Source organism: Abramis brama (assembly GCF_963993115.1).
Source record: "Abramis brama genome assembly, chromosome: 4".
NCBI lineage: Eukaryota > Metazoa > Chordata > Actinopteri > Cypriniformes > Leuciscidae > Abramis > Abramis brama.
In genome coordinates, this window is record NC_139966.1 from 28264708 (window position 1) to 28282274 (window position 17567).

General features: G+C 36.9%; 1 protein-coding gene across 1 annotated transcript; it reads left to right on the forward strand.

The window, feature by feature from the left end:
* The first annotated feature begins 3009 nt into the window (after window positions 1-3009).
* Window positions 3010-12297, forward strand: LOC311082021 (uncharacterized protein). Its single transcript, XM_084112763.1, has 3 exons — window positions 3010-3077; window positions 6251-6366; window positions 11112-12297. The coding sequence occupies exons 2-3, from the start codon at window positions 6291-6293 to the stop codon at window positions 11957-11959; spliced, it is 924 nt and encodes a 307-aa protein (XP_083968889.1). The 5' UTR covers window positions 3010-3077; window positions 6251-6290; the 3' UTR covers window positions 11960-12297.
* Window positions 12298-17567: the final 5270 nt, after the last annotated feature.

Genomic DNA, 17567 nt, shown 5'->3' on the forward strand with positions numbered 1-17567 from the left:
TTCATTTTCTCATTCTTTATTAACTTTTTTAGCCATTTTCTATATATATAGACACAATCAATGCACTCATCGCGCTCTCTCAGCTAGTTAGGTGTTGAGACCTATATGTATCAATGCAAAAAAGTTCTGCACTCTAAAAATCTTTTATTATAGACAGGAGATAAAGTTGACAAACGTTTCGGCTCTTTGCCTTCGTCAGCGTGACAGTTTCACTTATTCTCAATGACTATTATAGAAAGCACGCTGCAGGTCTTCAGGTGATTGTGATCATGATTAAACAATCAAATAATGAAAAAGACTCCAGTTTAAGTCCATCTGAAACAGTGAATAATGATTACAAACAATGTTGGAACAATTACACATCTCAGAATGTTACGTGTTCTTCCACAAGAAAAATATATCACATTATATTCTGTATAACATGTTCGAGTAAGAATGTAATCTACCTATTCCAATGTCCATTGATATATGTTGTAAAAACATTGAGACCTCTGAGGATTTGAGTAAGTGAACATAAATCAGCCATTCACAGACACGGTATAACCTCGTTGATTGCTAGACATTTCAATGAATATAATCACAATATTGAACAACTTAAAAGCATAGGCATTGAGAAAGTAATAAATTCCTGCCACGGTGGAGACATTAATAATAAACTCTTAAAAAGAGTGTCCCCTTTAGGTTTAAATGAAGATTATGATCTGTCTTGTTTCTTATAAATAGTTTTTTTCTTTTTCTCCAGTTTCTTTTATATGGGCACAATGTTTCTGAATGGCAACTCTTGTTATTGTTCCCATTATTCACTTGCTGTCCCAAATGGAATTAAACTGGAGTCTATGAACTATATATAGCTACACCAATGGATATTAAATATCAACCTCTATTCAAAACGATAAACTTAAAAGCAAGGTTGCCTCGCCAATAAGAGGTGTTCTGGCCAGCCTTGTACAGAGGTCTCGACCTCCACATTGGTGGTTTATGTAGGACACTACTGTCGAGTTGCCCGATCGGACTAAGACATGGTGACCTGTAGGAAGGTTTTGAGGGCCAGCAAAACTGCTAACATTTCTAAGCAGTTGATATGCAGCCGTTTCTCCGTGCTCGTCCAAGAGTTGGAGGTCGGTTCGGTTTGCTCTCGCACAGAGCTCCCAAACCCGTGTTGGAGGTGTCCGTGGTGACCACCATCCGCCTTGAGACCGTCCCCAAGCTTTCCACGGACTGGTAAAAGCTGGGGTCTCTCCAACAGGTAGCCGTGGTCCACCTTGACATGAAGGTAAAGTTTGCACATTGCTTGTTAAATCCACTGACTCGCCTTCATGGTTTAAAATGGAAAAAATTCCAATATTGTGACGTGATATTTATCTTTATCACCAATTGCAAAATGGACAATGATTTCCCATGATAATTAAATTAAGTAAATATTAGATAATCAGAAAGAGCTTGATTGCCAAGTAAGTTTGCACATGCAAGGAATGTTTTGATCTCAGAAGAAGCTTCCAGTTCACTGAGACGACAACAGTACACAGATAGTGAAATAACGATATAGGAATAAGATACACATAATATAATATATAAATAAACAAAAAAGACTACATAAACTGTTAATAAGACATTGAGATGATTTGCTGCTACATAAATGCTCTGCAAAACATAAAAAGAACAAAGTAAATTCAATTCCTTTTAGTCTATTCTTTATTCAGTTTCCTAAATGTATGTGCCATTTTTAATACATGTGTATTTACAGCCTATGGCTCAAACATGAGGTTATTTCACAGATAGAAAGGACAGTGATGAGAAATGTACTAGTTTATTTTATAAAAAAAAATGTAAACAGCATATATATGTGTGTGTAAAATCATATAAAATTCTCACACACTGAAAATAAAATTGTAAAAAATAAAATAAAAAATTATATATATATTAAATTAATATTTAATATAAATATTTTTATAATATTTATTTTTAAAAAACACTTAACTTCATCATCAAAATACTAGAGAAAAGTAACTACAATACAGAGATTAACAGGTTTCCAAAATCCTGCTGAAGAGGGAGAACTGGAAAACGGAGGTGGACGTTGAGGAAGTTGACGTTCTCCTGTTGAACTCCCTCATCAGCAGATGACCTAAAAAAATAACACAATACAATAGTTGTAAGAGTAAAAAAAACAAAAAATTAACAAGACAATGATAACTTCACTACAGAGTTTAACAGGCTACATTAAATATTTCCATTTACCTCTTTAAAATCCTGCTTGAGGAGGGAAAACGAGGAAGAGGATCCCGCTGATCCTGGAGGATGCCTGGGGGAAGAAAAAACATAGAAAAACAAAACGATGAAATGAGAAATATTACCATTTTGTTTTATGAAGTGTTATATTTCTACTTACACAACTGCTCCAACCAGAAGTCTCCACTCCGCTGTCACTCATTTGTGATCTTGCGATTTGATGAGTTACGGCAGGCAATGGGCCATGTTCATTTACATCACAATGCCTTATGGGATTTGGAGTCTGTCGTATTTATACATTAGTTCATCAACTTATCCAAAAAAAGGGAGTGGCCTGTGATCTCAGAGAAGAATAGACAATCACAATTAATGCTGCACATTAAATTAATAACACAAGGCAACATGTTAAAAATGAATGTATTTGTTTTTGTGTTTTAAAAGTAGTCTATGGTCCTAATTAAGATTTATTTTTAAAGACAAACATAAAGAAAGAAAAACAAAGAAAAACTTTAAGCATAAATGAACTGTTAGTAAAAAACATTTTTCCCAAAACATATTAAATATAGTGTTTGCATTCAAACAGACTGTTTTTCTCCTACATACTCTTTCATTGGCAGTTGTTTTCAGCACATAATTGAACAACGTATTTAAATATGTATTTCACTAGGATTTCAACTCTGAATACTCCTGATATATTATTTTATTATTATAGTATGTTTTTCTTTTTTCTATGCACTTTTGTGATTTTAGACACAGCAGCGCGAGCGGGACTTTTATTTTGGTGTGGCGATGTGACGTCACAAGACAGCGCCGCGCTCCTGCATCTGTTGTTATTCGGCTGAAGAAAGGTTTGTGTTTTTATGCATTTTAAGTATTTAAATCGATGAACACTGTTAATTCTTTTTTTTACAGTTTTGACAAGTATTGCACATCAATTTATTATTTTTGAATGTAACATTGTAATGCTTATCTAACATTAATAAACGTTATTGATATTGAGTAAAGCGCGTCCACAAATGAATGATAGCAAAGGTGCGTCTTATTTCTCGCCCCAATTGAATCAGGTGTAAAGTCATTTTAATTGCAATTAAAGTTTTATCTGACACCATTTTATTGTGACCTAAAATGTAGGTTGAAATGCAAATGTTTGTTGGTCAATTTCTAAAAATGTAGGCTACATGAACCCTGAATGTAATTAAAATGTAATCTGGTAAAATAAGGTAGTAATTAATAAGGTAGTAATGGGGCTGCACTAATTATTATTATTATTTTTTTAAGAGCTACATGTTTGTTGTGGTGTTTTAACAGCACCAAAGAAAGACCAAGCGTAATCACAAACTGTTCTAATGATTATTTAAAACCACTAACATTGTGGCATTTTTTTTTTTCTTCAAATAAAGTTGTCATGATACAAACATCTGTCATGACAAATTCAGCAAATAACTACACTATCTTAAATAAAGTTAAATGAACAAATCTTAACCTTTAAAGAATACAAACACTGACCAAAACCTACAGTAAGGTTGCAACAATAGCACTATTCGGATGTTAATTGTTTCTCATGTGGATAAAGTATTTTCAGCTTTTACAGGGGTTAGTTTGTATTTTATTCCCATCCGAATCCATAATGTCAGTGTTTTTCTCCAACAGCCATGTAAAAATCCCCAGCCAAATGATCTACTTTTTTTTTTAACACTAAGGTCGTATGGTAATTTAATTGCCGTCTGAATCCACATCTCTGAGTTTAATAGAAGAGATCACTTCAAAATTCACTGCTTAAATCCTTTTGACCGAGCACCGTACAAAAACAGTTGCGCTTCACTGTAATTTGGTGTATGGACACACACTTTTGTGTTGTCAGCACTGCTCTGACGATTTTATCAGTAAAATAGTTTAACAACTTAAGTTGTTAATCTCTCACTGGATAGGGAAAAATTGCGCTGTTCTTTGAGCAGATCAACATATAGTTTCACTATTGGCAGAGGCCTCTACCACAAATTGTTGAGAGACACAGACTGAGGTAATTCTTCACATATATGCTTAATATCTCTCTCTCTCTCTCTCTCTCTCTCTCTCTCTCTCTCATTTGCATTAGTTTGCTATCAGTGGCTCGAGTATCCGTTACTAGCTCTAAAATTATGTTTTGGAATTAGCAATGGTGGTGTGGGATGAGATGTGTAAGAAATTAGTCCCACACACAAGTGTTTTAAGGACAAAAACCTGATATATCTTGAAATGCATCATCTGAAGGATGTTTTATGGTGTGGTAACCGTAGTATAAGCGGAATAATTGACAGTCCGTTTGTAAACAACGACTCTTTAATTCAAAATCCTCGCAGAAGAGATGAACAGTGAGACTTTAATATGATTCAGCTGTCTGCTTAGGCCACATGTCATCTTGTTGTGCAATAGTTCACCTCTTTCAGCTCATCTTCAAACCTGATAGCATCTCAGAGATATCTATTTGATGTCTGTATTTACATCTGCAAGATGTTTTTTTTTTTTTTTAGTTTGCTCATCTGCAATACATCTCTGAGACGTCTCCTCTCCTATCAGAGGTTTATGGTTTAGAATACATGTAAAACTGCCCTTTCTAAGATGTTTATCAGATGTATTTACACAGCAGATATTTTCCAGATCTTTAGTAGATATCTTACAGGCGTACCTGTGCTATCAATTACATGCCGTTCTTGGCTCATTCAAAATGCCGTTCTTGGCTCTTTCAATCAGCATGTGCAGTGTTAAAGGGGTCATGAATTGAAATATCTATTTTTCCTTGGAACTTTTGAGATAAGTCATCGTAATATAAGAATATCCTGTAAACTTCGGCGTTGAAAATGTTCTTAGTCAAATCAAAGCTTTTATTAACAGCTGGATCATCAAACGTGGGATCTGTGAATTGGCCTACCTGTGACGTCAGAGAGCAGCGAACCGCTGCCTCAACAGAAGAAGACCAACGCCTAATTCTGTAGCCCCGCCCACCATGACATGTTTTTGGTAAACATAAGCCTACGTTGCGCTAAACCGGATCGAGCTACCAAGCAATAAAAATGCCGCTGAAGATTACAAAATATTGTGCAGTGCCTGGTTGTGGAAGAACAAGCTTCCTTCGGATTACAATTTAGGAATGCGTGGTTGAACTTGATATGGTATGATAATGGTAAGACATTGTGCATTTGTTCGCTTCATTTTACCGCAGATTCTTTTGTAAACAAGACACAGGTCGAGGCTGGATTTGCAGACAGAATGAGATTAAAAAACAATACTGTGCCTTTTTTACACTTATGCAAGTAAAAAATGTTTTTTATATGTGCTAGTATTACATTGTTACAGATCGTTTGATATCTACTGATTGTGTACGTGTCTAACCAGTCACAGAAGGGTCCAACTATGAAGGAAGTATTGTCCTGCGATTCGTGATCACACTCTGGGTCTAACATGTATGGGCGAATCATTCCGATTGCCATTTTTCCACATTGGAAGTTTTCAAAACTATTCCCCACGTGAACTGACGGGAGAGTCGAAACTCATAATATGCAAAACTGTTATCCAATCATAGCATTGGGTGTTTACTTCAAAGTCTTCAATGCGGCACACCCATAAAAACCAGGGTAGAAAATAGCTTATTACTTGAATATTAACAGGCTTTTTGGAAACCTGTTAAGCTTGTTTTTGAATGTAAAAACCATGAAAACGTAATAAGTTGACCTCAGACAACAGTATAATTTTTTTTATAAAGCCAGGTCATGACCCTTTTAAAATGCCCCCTATTGGTTAAACTCCGCGTCAGACGGTAAATACACAAGATGCAAACCTTCAACGGCTAAGTGGTTGCTTGTTACCATATCCTTGATCGAAATAAATGCGAATCGCACCCTTTTAAATCATGGTTTCGGTTTAAAAACAATAGTGCAGCCCTATTAAGTAATCTACAAGTCATTGCATAGAGATTTAGATGCACAGAGTTGTAGTTTTGATTTATTTTTCTTTCTGTTAATTATTCTTATCTTCAATATGACAGAAACTCAGGTTGGAGCAACTGAGATCCACATGACATAAAGATGGCGTTTATTAAAGAGGAGAGTGAGAACATGAAGATTGAAGAAGTGAAACATGAAGATACTGAGACACAAACAGGTTGGTTTCATTCTCACAGCTGAACTCAGTCATTGATCCTTATTAAAATGTCCAGCTCTACAGAAATTTGAGATATTTTTTAAAGTTAATATTACGTCAAATGCATTCATTAAAGTATGCTATTTCCACTACACCAGTGAGACTGGGCTAAACAGAACACAATGCTGTGACTTCACATGCCTAAATAAAGCCCAATTTAAAGTCCATTGGGTTTTATATAAGGGTGGCCACAGTTGGATTCTTGGACACCACCTTCACCTTGCTGGCCTTTGTTCCCCTCTCAGAGTTCACACCAATGAAGTGCCTAAATGTAATAACAGAGAAATTTAAGATATTAGTTGAGGTAAGTAAAGATTAATTGCACTCAAGACAAACCACACTGCATTCCCCTCATACATCTTCTAAGCTGTTGCTATAATGCCAGTATCCTGAACAGAACTGGAAAGAGGGGCAAAATGTCCGAACAATATTTAGAGCTAGCAGAGGATTTACCTTTTGAACAAACTCCAATGTCCTTCCAGCTTCCTCTTGGTATTGCAAGTTGAAGACATGGTAGGTGGCGAAAACTGCAGTAAGTCCTGTGATGAAGTTTGGTGGATGCCTTCACAGATGTGGTTTTCAATGCTGATAATCCAACCTCCAAGTGTGACTTCATCACCAGCAACTGATACAGACAACAATTATAGTTAGTGTCCGAAAAACAGTATCAAATATGGGTATCAGCACCCTATCCATGCATTTTCAAGATATTGGCTAAACAGTACAACGTATTATACCCTCTATTTTCTCATCAAAGCTCAAGTGCATTCAGGGAAACCACCTTCCAAAGGTGACAGAAATGTTCTTTTTATTTCAGTTAAATGAATGAACTATATTTTAGTTCGATAATGTTTTTTATTTAATATTTTGTATTTTGGGATTTTATGGTACTAAATTATTTATGCTGTATTAATAATCCATTTATTCACTTTGAGCATAGACCTGAAAATTTAATCTCCAACTTAAGTCTGTGCTCTAAAACCATTCAAGACAGTTTAAGTTTGGTCTCTTTTCAAAGACACTTGACAGATTATTGCGGAAGTGAAAAAAGTTAAAAAATGTGAACTTAAAAAGGTTACTGAATTTCACGTTTTTTTGTTTTGAAAAATGCACAAAAATACTATTTTCAAACACGTTTTGTTCCAAATTTCAGCTTTATTTAAAAAATGTTGTGCCTTTTAAGTTTAGTCTCTGATTAAGTAAAAAATTCTAGAACAAAATAAAACGTAAACATTTTTGGTCCAAAAATGACATGAGCACCATAGGGTTAAAAGGTTAATTTGGCAAAAAAAGTATGAGTTAACACACGCCTGACAAAAATATTGCTGCAGTAGAACATATGTTGCAAGATGTCAATTTACTACTGTCTGTAGACCTTTAACACAGGGGTCGAGAACCTTTTTTGACCAAAGAGCCATTTTTTCATTTTTGATTAATGCATTTTTCCAAAAGAGCCACAGTAAAAAAAAAAATATATATATATATTATTAAAGGCGTGCTTTTTTTTTTTTTTAATAAAATTTCAACAGTAGTAATTATTAGGTCCATAGACAACTAAAAACAAACAAATATTCAGCAAATAATAAATAAGTTGCAATATGGAATTAATTGTGAAAGGGCTTTTACTGTGAGGTTGAGTTACCAACTGATGAGCATAAATCCTCTTTTAGTGTGCGTGTGAGAGAGAGGGAGAGAGAGAGTGAATGCACACAGTACTTACATCTACTGTGTTTACGTAAATACTCGACTTGGCATTGATATGTTTGTGTTTATTTGGCCGCTTAGGCGCGCAACCGAAGACTAGGCTAGGCCTACTATGCTTGTCCGTGTTGCGCTCGGAGCACGCGCACAGCATCCTGTCAGTAGAATTCAGTTCTCTTTCGCAACTTATTGTGCTTTTAATATTTATTTTCAATATAAAGCACATCCTGCTCTTTTCTTTCTCATTCATTCATGTTTTATTATTAATAACTTTAAATGTAATCAACTGAAATCTGCACGGATTATCAAAAATACGACACATTTATAGGACATAAAGGGTCTCTGCGGCAAAAGTGAAACTACCATCGGGTGAAATGTTTCGAAATGGCTCTTTGCACAGCAAAGCACCCGTTTCAATAAAAGGATATATTAAAGTTTATATAGCCTACTTTTACGTTTTCGCTGCTGTTCTAAAAATTGTTTTCGCCATTACCTTAATCCAGCTGCAGCTGCTTGAATCCCAGTGAGCTGTAAGTTACCACAGAAATGTAAGCGGTTAGTTGATTGCTGTGGTGACTCGTGACACTCACGAACAGCACTGAACACGCACTTTTGCCGGTACAACTTGAATATTATTATTATCATAAACTTTTCATTAACTTCGGTAGGCTGTACAACAAGGGAATTGTAATTGGCTGCTTTTTCTGCAGAGAGCCGATCTCTGTTTATGTGTCTTAATTTTTTTATCGATCGTTTGTTGGTAAAGGGTGAGAGACCTCACGAGCCACATGATTTTTGCCAAAGAGCCAGGTGTGGCTCGCGAACCATAGGTTCCTGACCACTGCCTTAACAGCTAAACAATCTTACTATTTTAACACAAATAATATTTGCTTTACTCTCACAGAATAAATGTTTTACGCATAATGGCAGCTAAGTAACTTTTGTGCACATTTTGATAATCCAAACAGTACATGGTAAAATATATCCCAGTCCCTCACATACAGTAGATTTTATAACAAATCAACGGGTGATCACGCATACCTCGGACATTTGATTAGATCTCAAAATTACAATGGAATTATAAGGTTCTATCTGCGTTCTGAGCAGCTTTGAGATATTGTGCTTCAAAGTTTTTACATCCCATAATCCTTTGTGGATGGATCCTTTTTGTTTTCTAAAAAAAGTCCCAAAATGTACACAACTTTATAAAAAATAAAGAAAGAAGAGTCCTTACCATGTTCCTTGATGCCTAATACTAAGGCTGCAAGTGATCATTCTGTCTTGTGAATATTCTTTTGTTAGATTGTTATATTATTTGATGATTCTGCCAAATAATCAGTTGTTAAAATGAGAAATCTGAAATGTGACAAAATTGTATTGTTTTTCAAACTGTTTTGTTTTCACGTTAAAAAAAACCCAACAACAATTTGGTTTTTTGTTTTGTTTTGTTTTTACGTGCATCAAGTTTTCACTGCTTTTCAGTGCAGCAGCAACACATTTAAACACTGGTACACCAAAGACAACTTGCAAAGTCCCATCAGCTAGGTACACATACAGACCAATAGAATACAAGCCAAAAATATTCTGCCATAAAGTTGCCTAATGGCTCGTTTCCACTGTCAAAAGTTGTGAATGGTACCAAAATGCTGAACTTCCGTTGGGGTACCTAGCACAGTGGTACGGTACTGAAGGGTGGAGCTAGACTCACTGCAGAACGTTGATTGGTTGACAGAATCGTTGTGCTACAAGGGGAATGACAACATAAGAGGTGCCATTTTTTTTTAAATACAGTTGAAATATAGTACTACTGTTATTGTGTCACAAAATGTAGTTTTAAGAGTTTTTCAGGCGAGAATGTAGTTGTTTAAAGCTCAAATCTGTGGTTTATTTATAAAGATTTAAGAAAATGTTATCCAGGTTATGAGATCCATTCCAGGCAATCACCGGGTAAGGGTACTACTGTTGGCGGTGGAAACGCAAGCCGGATCAGGGTTTACCTTCTTGAACAGTACTGTACCGTACCGATCGGTGGAAACGAGCCATTATACCCACTCTCATGGAATCCCATATTGTTCAATCAGAAATGTATCAGTTATCGGACCGGACCTAACTGTTGTATAAATGACCGTAATGACCATACCTACTTGAATATGGTCTCTTCGGGACTTGACAACCTCTGGCGTTGACATCAATTGAATGGAATGCCTCCAAGATGTCAGAATACTTAGACCGGCATGACTCCCAGTCCACATCTTCCTGACATTTTGCCGCTTTTTTAGTCCAGAATCACTTGTAGTAATAAAGAAACCTCATTGTCCATCCAGATAAAAAAAAAGTTCAATGCTTTTGCCATCTTGATTGTTTGTATTCCCCACTCTGTAAGAATGTGTATGTGCACGTATTGTTCCTTACAAAGTGACATCACCAACTATGGGCCTGGCATGCATAAGTGTTTTTAGTCATTTTTGTCCATCCGTCTGAACAGGGATTTCTTTTTGACAACATTCGTTTTTACTACATCTTTGTCGTGCAAACGAGAAATTTAACTTGACCTGTGTTTTTTTTCTATTCATATATCAGCAGCTGCCTATATTCTGGATGGTTATTTAGAAACAATGCTATTGCTGCGAGACCATGTGCAAGTTAGAGGATGCAGCCTGAAAGTGTGTGTAATAAATTTAAATTATTTGAATAAAATATGTATTTTTAAAATGACTTTTTTTTGTAATGTCAATTCAATACTTTTCACATCTTGCACAATAATGACTTTAAATGATCTTTTGGGGGTTATTTCTCTGCCAAGGGTGTGATTAGTTTACGATTTAATTAATCTGCACATGTAATTATTTGAAAAAACTTTTAACACTCTCTTTTCAGTAGCTTAGTGTGTAGAGGATCTAGTATACTCATTGCTGGTTTTGATGGTATTTGTTTTGGATGCTTTTATGTTTAATTTCTGTTGCTTTGTCATTAAAAAGGGTTAACTTGTATTTGTTTTGTTTTAGACAAGCTGATGCAGCTGAAAGAGGAGAGTCAAGAACCAAAGGAAATTGAAGTGAAAATTCAGAATGAGAAAGATCAGGATTTTATAAGTGGAAAAAACTGTTTTGGTTGCTCAAAGACAAAAAAGACTTCCTCACGAAAAAGAGGTCAAAAGGCCAAAACCAGACGTCATTTTAACTGCCAGCAGTGTGAGAAAAGTTTCACTCATAGAGGAAACCTTAATGTCCACATGAGACTTCACAAAGGAGAGAAGCCTTTCACCTGCCAACAGTGTGGAATAAGTTTCACTCAAAGAGGAAACTTTAACGTCCACATGAAAATTCACACTGGAGGAGACGCTTTCATCTGCAATCATTGTGGGAAGAGCTTCTCACGAAAAGGAGGTCTTAAGACTCACATGAGAGTTCACACCGGAGAGAACCCGTTCACATGTGATCAGTGTGGAAAGAGTATGAGATTTAAAGCCACTTATAATAAGCACATGAGGATTCACTCAAGAGGAAACAGTTTTACATGTCATCAGTGTGAAAAGAGTTTCATAGACAGCAATCACCTTAAGAATCATGTAATAACTCACATTGGAGAGAAGCCTTTCATGTGTCATCACTGTGGAAAGACTTGTAAAAACAAAGCAAATCTTGACGTTCACATAAGAATTCACACGGGAGAGAAGCTTTACATCTGCCCTCAGTGTGACAAGAGTTTCACTTTTAAAGGAAACCTAAAGATTCACATAAGAGTTCACACAGGAGAGAGGCCTTTCATGTGCCCTCAGTGTGGAAACAGTTTTATGTATAAAAGAGACCTGAAACGTCATATGCATACTCATTCTGACGACAAACTGGAATGATATGTGCATGAGGTTTAGTAAAAGGAGCAATTTCAAAACACTTGTGCATTCACTTAATTTACTCAGAATATTAGATAAGCTTGTCTTGCTGTAAACTGCCACAATGTAAATTAATGAAGAAAAAAATATATATATATAGAGAGAGAGAGAGAGAGAAAGAATGGAACTGAGTAAATAGTGAATTTGGTTAAACATAAGTTTTATATATATTTGTGTGTGTATGTATGTATGTATGTATGTGTATTTGAACACCCTGCTATTTTGCAAGTTCTCCCACTTAGAAATCATGGAGGGGTCTGAAGTTGTCATCGTAGGTGCATGTCCACTGTGAGAGACATAATCTAAAAAAAAAAAAATCCAGAAATCACAATGTATGATTTTTTAACTATTTATTTGTATGATACAGCTGCAAATAAGTATTTGAACACCTGAGAAAATCAATGTTAATATTTGGTACAGTAGCCTTTGTTTGCAATTACAGAGGTCAAACATTTCCTGTAGTTTTTCACCAGGTTTGCACACACTGCAGGAGGGATTTTGGCCCACTCCTCCACACAGATCTTCTCTAGATCAGTCAGGTTTCTGGGCTGTCGCTGAGAAACACGGAGTTTGAGCTCCCTCCAAAGATTCTCTATTGGGTTTAGGTCTGGAGACTGGCTAGGCCACGCCAGAACCTTGATATGCTTCTTACAGAGCCACTCCTTGGTTATCCTGGCTGTGTGCTTCGGGTCATTGTCACGTTGGAAGACCCAGCCTCGACCCATCTTCAATGCTCTAACTGAGGGAAGGAGGTTGTTCCCCAAAATCTCGCAATACATGGCCCCGGTCATCCTCTCCTTAATACAGTGCAGTCGCCCTGTCCCATGTGCAGAAAAACACCCCCAAAGCATGATGCTACCACCCCCATGCTTCACAGTAGGGATGGTGTTCTTGGGATGGTACTCATCATCATTCTTCTTCCTCCAAACACGTTTAGTGGAATTATGACCAAAAAGTTCTATTTTGGTCTCATCTGACCACATGACTTTCTCCCATGACTCCTCTGGATCATCCAAATGGTCATTGGCAAACTTAAGACGGGCCTTGACATGTGCTGGTTTAAGCAGGGGAACCTTCCGTGCCATGCATGATTTCAAACCATGACGTCTTAGTGTATTACCAACAGTAACCTTGGAAACGGTGGTCCCAGCTCTTTTCAGGTCATTGACCAGCTCCTCCCGTGTAGTTCTGGGCTGATTTCTCACCTTTCTTAGGATCATTGAGACCCCACGAGGTGAGATCTTGCATGGAGCCCCAGTCCGAGGGAGATTGACAGTCATGTTTAGCTTCTTCCATTTTCTAATGATTGCTCCAACAGTGGACCTTTTTTCACCAAGCTGCTTGGCAATTTCCCCGTAGCCCTTTCCAGCCTTGTGGAGGTGTACAATTTTGTCTCTAGTGTCTTTGGACAGCTCTTTGGTCTTGGCCATGTTAGTAGTTGGATTCTTACTGATTGTATGGGGTGGACAGGTGTCTTTATGCAGCTAACGACCTCAAACAGGTGCATCTAATTTAGGATAATAAATGGAGTGGAGGTGGACATTTTAAAGGCAGACTAACAGGTCTTTGAGGGTCAGAATTCTAGCTGATAGACAGGTGTTCAAATACTTATTTGCAGCTGTATCATACAAATAAATAGTTTAAAAATCATATATTGTGATTTCTGGAATTTTTTTTTTAGATTATGTCTCTCACAGTGGACATGCACCTACGATGACAATTTCAGACCCCTCCATGATTTCCAAGTGGGAGAACTTGCAAAACAGCAGGGTGTTCAAATACTTATTTTCCTCACTGTATATATATATATATATATATATATATATATATTAGTGGTGGGCATAGATTTTTTTTTTTTTTAATCTAGATAAATCTCACTGTAATCTTGGAATTAATCTAGATTAAAATGGCTCAATTGAATTCTTCCGAACGCATTCAGAATATGTGTGCTACCCAAATAATGACTAAAGGGCACGTGTTTCTTAAATACAAAGTGACATTTAAAATAACTTGTGAAGAAATGCCAGAGATTTTTTTAAAGTATGAATTTTTTTTTAAATTTTTTTTTTACTTTGAGTAATGATGGAGCTATAATAGACTCTTCTTATGAGCATATAAAACAAAACAGCTCCTTGGAAAAAATGAAATGTAGCCTAATATTGTAGTAGTTATAAACAAAGGTCTATTTTTAGTTTAGATTAACATTTGAGGGCAGCAATTTTATTCATAATGTCAAAATAAAACCAACGTAATGTTACTTGAAAGCATTATAGCCTACTATTCCTGCCAAACTTCCATGGTTGCAGTTAGTGTTACTACAATAAATCCATGATAAATGTTGCAGATCTGTGGACACTGGATAGTTCATTCATGGCACAATGTTTCTTCCTGGTTTCCACGCACTGTTTCGGTTTGAAAATGCGTACCGAACACCGAACCGAATCCGCGCTAAAATATCAAGGTGAAAGTCATCATAGCTTGCGTAGTATAGACTCAGCTCCCAACCCAACTTTGAGAATAGATTAACGGCGATATTTTTTTTTATCGCCCGATAAGAGTCTCACGTTAACGCAGCATGTTAACGCCAATAACGGCCCACCACTAATATATACATACACATGCACACACTCACATGTATTCATAAATATAATATATACACATTATATAAAAGCAAACTTTTATGTTAGATATGATTATACGACAGCACTTATAAGAACACATTGTATTAAACTTTCACTAATAATAATGCTTTGTGTATTTTAGTGAAAATTTATATAGGTGGGATTGGTTTATTTAGTGATTTTCTATTACAATCTTTGGCTTCTGATTCATACATTCAACTTTCATTTTACATGAAATGATTCTTATTTTCATTTCTTTACCCTATTACCAGTTAAAAATAAATGTTCTGTATTAAAGACCTCCTGTGGTGAAAATCCCGTTTTTAATGTTGTTTATATGTCTGTGGTGCTTTAATACAAACCATGTGCAAATTCAGTCAACACCACTGCTTTTTCTCCCTAAAACTGCAGTAAACCAAAGACATATATGAATAATTAATCATAACACATAATTAATTATAAATTTGTGGAACAGTAATAGAATTAACTTGATGTAGCTGAATTAATATTACAATCATTGAATCTGTCCATCCAGCAAACACTTAGTATTGATAATCTATTAACTCTCAGGAAAAATATTTTTCAAGGCCACAGAAAAATCACTCTTTCTTAGCATGTAGCTGTCATCACAATCATTAAATTAATGTTGATTATCAAGCAAGGGTTCAGAATCAACTCACATGAATGTACACAAAGTTTTATTTAACTAAATCACGAACACAACTAATATAAACCAGCATGTACACAATGATGCGTTCATGGAAAAAATGGAAAGTGAATGAAACCGGAAACAGAACAGGGGAATGATGCTATGATAGTCATTTAATCATCTGAAAGAACCATCAGTTTATTAGTGCAAACATCTTGTTAAGAGGGGTATACTGCTCATGATAAACATCAGTTTACAATCTTTCCGCTGTTTGCAATGAACAAATCAAACAAAAGTAACAAATGTTTCAAATGGTTTCCCCAAATTCAACTGAAAATGCAACTTTTAATGACTTTTGCCGTCTCAAAATGATTCAACCCTCTGAAAAGAATCCCTCACAACTGCAAAAAACAAGCATGCCTGATGTTGAGCTAGAACACATGAAATATCTGAACTGGCTAGGTTTGTTGAGTGTCATAGTTTGCAAGTTCAAAGTTAAAGGAACAGTGGTTACACTAGAAGACACGTGCCCTCTCTTTTTACCCTCGATGCTAGGAGGTCTTTGGTGGCCCAGCATCTAGCACGATGCTGGGTCGCAGGCCCTGGCGCCGGGGCAGTGGTTAGCGCTTCGCTGGTCGTGAATGGCACCAAGTATCAGCCGCAGGGCGGGGCTGAGAGACCTGCTTCGCCAGCTTGGCTGGATGAGGCGGAGGCGGACTTGGGCCTGCTTGAAGCGGAGCTGGAGTGTTACAGCAGGAAGTGTCGCATAGCTTGGGACGACTTCTGCGCTTCTGTGTACCTATCTGAGAAACCCTTCACCGCCGGGCAGAAGAGGCCTGAGCTGGATACAGGGGCGTCGAGGAACATTGTTCTGTCCGCGTTCTTAATGTCGGTGAGGTTTAGCCAAAGGTGGCGCTCGAGCATGACCAAAGTAGCCATATTCCTCCCGATAGCCTGCGCTGTAGCCTTGGTAGCACGCAAGGCTAGGTCCGTGGTGCTTCGGAGGTCTTGTAAGGCCTCGGGGTCCGGCCCAGCCTCGTCCATCGATTGGAGGAGTTTGGCCTGGTAAACCAGCAGCACAGCCATCGTGTGCAGGACCGAAGCAGCCTGACCGGAGGCGGGGGGTTATAATTGGCAGGAATTAACCTGTTAATTGTAGTAGGGACACACGATATATCGGTTACCATATCGGTATCGGTCGATATATGTTCATTTGAATGTTATCGCTATCGCCCTGATAAGAAAATTAGGCCGATATATTAAAGCTGATAAATACTGGATAATTTCCTTCAGATGAGACTCTTCAGATGCGAACGGTTTGCCATGATGGATTTGACTTGCTTGAAATATGATTGCAATCACTTTGAAAATGAAAATACATTAAGTGCAATGTGCTGCACAAATCTGTCATGAAGAATAAATCAAATTATAAGAACATGACTGTAAAAGAATGTTGTTAATTCTTTGTACGCCCGTGTTTAAGCGCATTGTTACAGGATAAGTTAAATCTGCACAGTTCGCTTGTGCATTCACAGCCTTTTTTTGTTTTGTGCAATTATAAGTTGTAATTTGTTTATTTTGTGTATATATGATTTATCAGAGGATGTGTTTGGCAAAGTTAGTTAACACGGTAGTAAAAAGTGTCAGTTTACCGATGATCCTCTTTAGCTTCAGTGTATGCAGCTCAAACAGCAATGCATGACATTAATAACTGTGACTGGGACTGTTATATTATATAAAGTTATAATAGAGTGTTTCCTGAAGGTTTAAAATTTACTTGCAATGGCTCAGCGCGGTAGACTGGGTAAACCCAGCCCGATATGCCAGCGATTTGATTTCGCCCTGCAGCTCTGGCTGGAAACCTGTACATTTATTTCTCCTGCTTCCGTTACAAATTTGCGGGGACCAATCACAAACTGGCTTATCCACCTGGCGCGCTATTGGCGGGTTTAACACGATGACGATAGAGAAGCACGACCGTCAATCCAATTCCTTTTAACCTCTCAACTAGGACTGCACGATTCTTGCTAAAATGTGAATCACGATTTTTTTCCATGGGAATTGAGATCACGATTCTCTTGCACGATTTTAATTTTTTCAACCAAAATGTATTGCACTCAAGTACAAAAAAAAACCCAAAAAAACATTCAGTATAATAAAGTGCAGGAGTACACAGAATGTAGGCTACATACAGTAGTACTTGCATCTACTGTGTTTACGGGAATACTCGACTTGGCATTTTGAGATATATCTGTGTTTATTTGGCCGTTTAGGCGCGCAACCGAAGACAAAGGCTACT